This window comes from Seriola lalandi, unplaced genomic scaffold, assembly GCF_002814215.2.
Source record: "Seriola lalandi dorsalis isolate HSWRI2012SDOR001 ecotype SW California unplaced genomic scaffold, Sedor1 jcf7180002054580, whole genome shotgun sequence".
Classification (NCBI taxonomy): domain Eukaryota; kingdom Metazoa; phylum Chordata; class Actinopteri; order Carangiformes; family Carangidae; genus Seriola; species Seriola lalandi.
Window position 1 is genome coordinate 946449 of NW_019525133.1, and position 6000 is coordinate 952448.

At 42.7% G+C, this 6000-nt stretch overlaps 1 protein-coding gene across 1 annotated transcript in view; it reads left to right on the forward strand.

Moving 5' to 3' along the window:
* LOC111663755 (ankyrin-3-like) overlaps window positions 1-6000 on the forward strand; it is a 123673-nt gene that overhangs the window by 94329 nt on the left and 23344 nt on the right. The window contains exons 26-33 of the mRNA XM_087177087.1: window positions 701-810; window positions 1684-1716; window positions 2594-2818; window positions 2971-3125; window positions 3492-3703; window positions 3973-4180; window positions 4545-4641; window positions 5796-5961. Of these exons, the coding sequence (XP_087033213.1) occupies window positions 701-810; window positions 1684-1716; window positions 2594-2818; window positions 2971-3125; window positions 3492-3703; window positions 3973-4180; window positions 4545-4641; window positions 5796-5961 (1206 nt within the window). The remainder of the gene's footprint in view (window positions 1-700; window positions 811-1683; window positions 1717-2593; window positions 2819-2970; window positions 3126-3491; window positions 3704-3972; window positions 4181-4544; window positions 4642-5795; window positions 5962-6000) is intronic.

Below are 6000 nucleotides of genomic sequence, written 5' to 3' on the forward strand. Positions count from 1 at the left end.
TCCCATTTCTCCTGAGTTCTGGTCTTTGTATTGTGTTTGTTTTGGGTCTATGCCATTCTCATCTCATTCATTACTGCTGTTCTGTGTCTAGTGAATGGTCATTCACATGCTTCTTTTAGAGAACAGAAGTTCCCATGAATCAGTGTTCACATACATCATGATTTGATTAAAGCTGATTTCCAGTTTTGCAGTTTTTCAAGCATTGTAATTGTGGCACATTATATTTGCATGTTTCAGTGTATTTCCACTGCAAAGTTATAGTAGCACATTTACTATGTTTGTTGTTGTGAGACTTTGGGTAACAGTGACAAATGGTGTTGAAAGATGAGTCAAGAAGCTGTAAATGTTATAAGCCCATTGCTCCATAACATGCATGTCTTGAGGACTATGAAAAAAGAAAAGATGATCAAAGTTACCATGCAGGTTATGTCCATGCAGTGATTATTAGCTCTCTTGTCTTCTTAGTGTACCTCATTCCTTCTATTCTCTATTTCTCTGGTTTCTGTACTTCATTCTGTTTTGCTCGATTTATCTGCTACCGATCTTTGTCGTCTCCTCCATCTCAACTCTTTCCCTTTTTATCCTCCTCGTTCCTCTCACCCATCCTTCACCTTCCTCTTTTTTCACCTTGATCTCTATCTGACAATCCCCCAATGTTAAATCTCTTCTTCCTCCTCTCTTCACCTATGTCTTCTTCCAGCATCTGGCTGTGACGAGAGACTACAGCTCAGAGTGCATGCGGCGCTACAGCTGGACTCCAGACACCATGGACCACAGCCACAACACTGTGTCCAGCCCCATTCACTCTGGGTAAGAACAGTTGTACTGTCTCATCTGGTCTGTCAAGATTTACCAGCAAACACACACATATACTACACACACAAACTCAATGCGTGTACTCAGGATACATATACTGCATGTACATCCATGTAACTATTGCAGAAGTCACACATTTCATATGCTTACTGCACAAATCTGTTGTATTGTCTTTTGTTCTCTCCCTAAGAGTCAATATTCTACAAGCCCTGCAGAACTGATGCAGACAAGGGGCAGGGCTGTGGGATTTCTGCAGTGCTGCTACTTTACACATACATTACAGCAACTAAATAACACAGTCCATCCTCTAAAGCTCTCATGTCATACCGGTCTAAGTCTAGACACATGGTCCAGAAGTCACCCCCATGTTCACTGATATGCTCTACTTCTATCACCGCAGAAACAAAGCACAGGCTCTGTGTGAGCTCATGGCACAGTGGCTCATGTGTTTCATTTAGAAAACCTGATAAGATTTTGCTCTCATGTCATTCACATACTTTGAATATACAACGTTATAAAATGTTAAGTCTGATCTAAATAAATAAATGGTGCTGTCTTTGCACAGAGTTTAACTTTGGTGTTATACTCAGAAATGAAGTACCGGGATCTGTCATATCCACTTTTGGTTCTTTTTCTATTTTTGACTCATGATTACGCTTTGTGTGTTTGTCTGTGTATTTATGTATTATTTTGTTCATTGTCATTTTGTCCTCAGTGTCTCTGATGTTTTCTGTTTCCCTTTATTTTTAACCTTCCTTTCATCTTCAGTAGTTATTACAGATCCTGACAGTGATTGTGAAACTTTGATACTAAAACTAGGTTCTGGGGGTTTGCCTCCTGCATTGTCTCCATGTGTTTATTTTGCAGCTTCTCCTCCCCGCTCCCTCAGTATGACTCCAGGTGATGACTGAGTTTGCTGCTTTCACCCATGATGCCGCAGTGATGTCACTCACTCCTCCACCTCTGTCTCCCTCACATCTCGCCACTGTTTCTTCTCTTCTTAGCCTCCCTCCAGTCTGTGCTCGTCTCATCCGTGTGGTCTGGTGTTTCATTTGCACTGCCTAGACATTAGAAGTGTAGTCAACGTGTTTTTGGAGTTTGACATGCCATCTCTGTCTCTCACACAGTTCCTTTCTCACAGTGCACATTAAGAATAAAACCTTACAGCAATTCTGCTATTTACAGTATAGAGAAAAGCAACTATACGGTACATAATACAACAATCGTAGTGAAAAGAAGGGCACTCCCCACACCATCCTCACTCTTTTCTTGTGTCAGTGGTTATACTAATGGGATGCCAAAAACGTGCTCTTGATTTGAAGAATGGGACACATTACATATTAATCACATTAACCCTATCTTGGTGAAACATCTGTGCAGGTGTTTAATATTTGATCACTGAATGCTGCTTTAGAGGAACTGAAACTTTGGCAACCATCTCACCTTTAGCCTCAGAACTGGAAACTAAACTTTCTGCACCTTATTAGCACCAAGTTTAGTTTCATTGTTTAATGTTCTAAATGGAGGCATGTGAAGGTGAGAACTTCCAACTTTCAGAACTCAAAGCACCTTTTTTTTCTTCTTCTTTCTATCATTCTGTCTCTTGCTCTTTCTCTATTTTTGTCATTATCTCTCTTTTCCTAACTTTGTTTGGGTGTACGGTGATCACAGCATGGGAATCGTCCTCCTCACTTGTGTCTGTGGTATGGCTTCTGTCTATCTTTCTCTCTGTCTGTGTTTTGTTCCTCCTGTAACATTGTTCTTTTTCATCTCGCAGGTTCTTGGTCAGCTTCATGGTGGACGCCCGTGGCGGCTCCATGAGAGGCAGCCGCCACAATGGCATGCGCATCATCATCCCTCCCAGGAAGTGCACAGCACCCACACGCATCACCTGTCGCCTGGCCAAAAGGCACAAGCTGGCCTACCCCCCTCCCATGGTGGAGGGAGAGGGGCTGGTCAGCCGGCTGGTGGAGGTCGGTCCGGCCGGGGCTCAGTTCCTCGGGTAGGTCGCGTGGCGCTTTCTCTCTGCTGTGTTGATGAGTTGCTGTTTTATGGCCACTAACAAATCAAAGGGGATATATCCTAATATCTTCTTAAAGGATCATGACTCTCAGCTGGTCTGACTGGTTTATTGTGCTCTCTTTTCTCTTTCAGTCCTGTTATTGTGGAGATCCCTCATTTTGGTTCCATGCGGGGGAAAGAGAGGGAGCTGATCGTGTTGAGGAGTGACAATGGTGATACATGGAAGGAGCACCAGTCTGACGCCAGACCAGAGGACCTTGTTGACCTGCTCACTGGGATGGATGAAGGTAAAGGAAAGCTTATTGAGTACAGCCCAACTTTAATCAAGAAGACTGCAATAACAGTTTGTTAGTCCACAGTATGACTGAATGGGTGAAGGTGAACTGAACTCATTAGGAAAACCTATACTACATAACCCAGGGCTATGTCAGCTGGTGACCTAGATAATTTGATTTTCACTCCAGAAGTTTTAAAAAAAAAAAAAATTTTATTCAATCTGTTTAGCCTATTTAGTGTCCTTTTTTGTAGTGACACTGACCAAAATGCCATGTCTAACATTTAAATGCATTTAAAGTCCGACTTCTTAGGAAAATGACAACACCAATTAAATGTTTCATAAAAATACATTTATAAAGAACTATTTTCTGTCACAGAGCTGGACAGCCCTGCTGAGTTGGAGAAGAAGCGTATTTGCCGCATTGTCACCAGAGATTTTCCTCAGTATTTCGCTGTGGTGTCACGGATAAAGCAGGAGTCTAACCACATGGGTCCTGATGGAGGCATGCTGTCCAGCAGCACTGTGCCCATGGTCCAGGCATCATTCCCACAGGGGGCGCTCACCAAGAGGATTCGTGTTGGCCTGCAGGTACAGCAAGACTCCTTTGATCAGCTCATATTGAATGTTTCATGACTTGGCTTTTTTTGATGCAAACACTGTCCACAGGCGTATTATATATTAATACCTGACCTAGTTTTGGTTGAATATATGATTCATGTCTGACATGCCTGGCCCAATTATTTCAATAGAAAGCTCAGGAAAGGTTTTAAGCGAGCATTTCTCAAAATTTAATCAACAATCATTGGGTCTGCGTCTTTGCACTTTACACATTTTTGTCATCCTGTATTCCTGTTTAGGCCCAGCCTGTACCAGATGACATGGTGAGGGCAGTCCTTGGTAACAGAGCCACCTTCAGCCCCATCGTCACTGTAGAGCCCAGGAGGAGGAAGTTCCACAAGCCGATCACAATGACGATCCCCGTTCCACCTAGATCGGCAGAAGGCCATCCCAGTGGCCACCGAGGCGACTCTGCACCCTGCTTACGTTTGCTGTGCAGCATCACAGGCAAGTCGACCTGCAGATGACTAGAGCATGAAAAATTGTAGGGGTACCTCCATCCAAATTGCTTCTGCAGTGCTAGCTTTGAGTTTAGTCTTACAGTCACTGTATGCTTAGATGCTAATCAATGTTATTTGTGACACGAGACGTAGTTTTTCATCCATTTATTATACATGAAAAAGAGTCAGTGACTCAGAATCACTATGAATTGTATAGCAGTTGGCACATCAGGGCTACTTTGATGTCAAAGGCCACTTGTCGATAGAGGGAGATGAAGAACTGAGAAGATAAAAGGATAAGGATTATGAAAGCTAAAAACCTGGCTCTGGTGGAAAGGCAGTGAGCTCATCTTTTGCCCCGTTTCATACAGGAGGGACGTCCCCTGCCCAGTGGGAGGACATCACAGGGACCACACCACTGTCCTTTGTAACCGACTGTGTCTCCTTCACCACAAATGTGTCGGCCAGGTGAGACGCACACATATGTATATACACATAGTGCACAAACATACTATATACACGTAGCAGACCCCAGTTGGATTTAATAAATACACATAGTCAACCACAGCTGGAGATAATAAATACAGAGAAGAGTATTTTGAATGCCACATAATTAAATAACTTGTTGATTTTTTTTAAGCCAATTTCCAAATTGCAGTAAATATGAAATATTAATACAAGAACATACTATAAATTAAAATGGGGGAAATTTTCATATAATATACACAGTTTTCTGTCTTTTTTTATGGACCAAAGGATTAATTGTGAAAATAATTTACACATAAATCGATAAAAAATAAATGTTAGTTGCAGCTCTGTCCTACTACCTATCACTGCCAGAAGACATCTCAGCAGGTGCAGTGCAGTACCATGAATCGTGAGTTGGCAGTGAATCCTAAAATCTATCACAAGGGAAAATCTGCCACTTAAATCCACAGACTTCTACTCTGAGCAGCCGTTTATTCTCCTGACTTCAGCATCTCTTTTCCCAATCCCCTTTCTTTCACTACACAAATAAAGAAAGCGAGTTCCCCTCTTGTTTGACTCTACATGTTATTGGCTAAATAACATAACAACTGATTTATTGAGTTGATTAAATGACTTGGCAGTAGATAGTTTTTCTCCTCCTGATCTTGTCTTTAGTATTTAGCTATACATTCTTCTCTGTGGCCCTGTATACTAACAGGGTTACACCTCCATACACATTTACCCAAGTGGTACAATGTCATGTCAGCAATATATTGTTGAGGCATGCCTAGCTAGAAGACTGCTAAGCTGACCTCAGCCAGTGATCCTCCCATCATCTTAACTAGATTGGGATCATGTGGCGAGGATGCAGCTTTATATTAACAAAGCACCCTTTGTTGATTTTTACACAGCTGTCATGTGTCTGTGTTGACCCTTCAGAGACATGACCCAGCTGGTTTGATTTACTATGTAAATTATTGATTATTTCACTTACATAAAAGTGTTGCAGCCCGATGAAAGGTTTGATACAAAAAGGGCTTAAATATGCAGTGCAGAGTTTCAAATTCCTCTCCTCTCCTCTCCTCTCCTCTCCTCTCCTCTCCTCTCCTCTCCTCTCCTCTCTCCTCTCCTCTCCTCTGATCTCTCCTCCACAGGTTCTGGCTCGCAGACTGTCACCAGATTCCTGAGACGGTGAGTCTAGCGTCTCAGTTATACCGGGAACTGATCTGCGTGCCGTACCTGGCCAAGTTTGTGGTGTTCGCCAAGATGAACGACGCTGTTGAGGCTCGGCTGCGCTGCTTCTGCATGACAGACGACAAGGTGGACAAGACCCTTGAGCAGCAGGAGAACTTTGAGGAA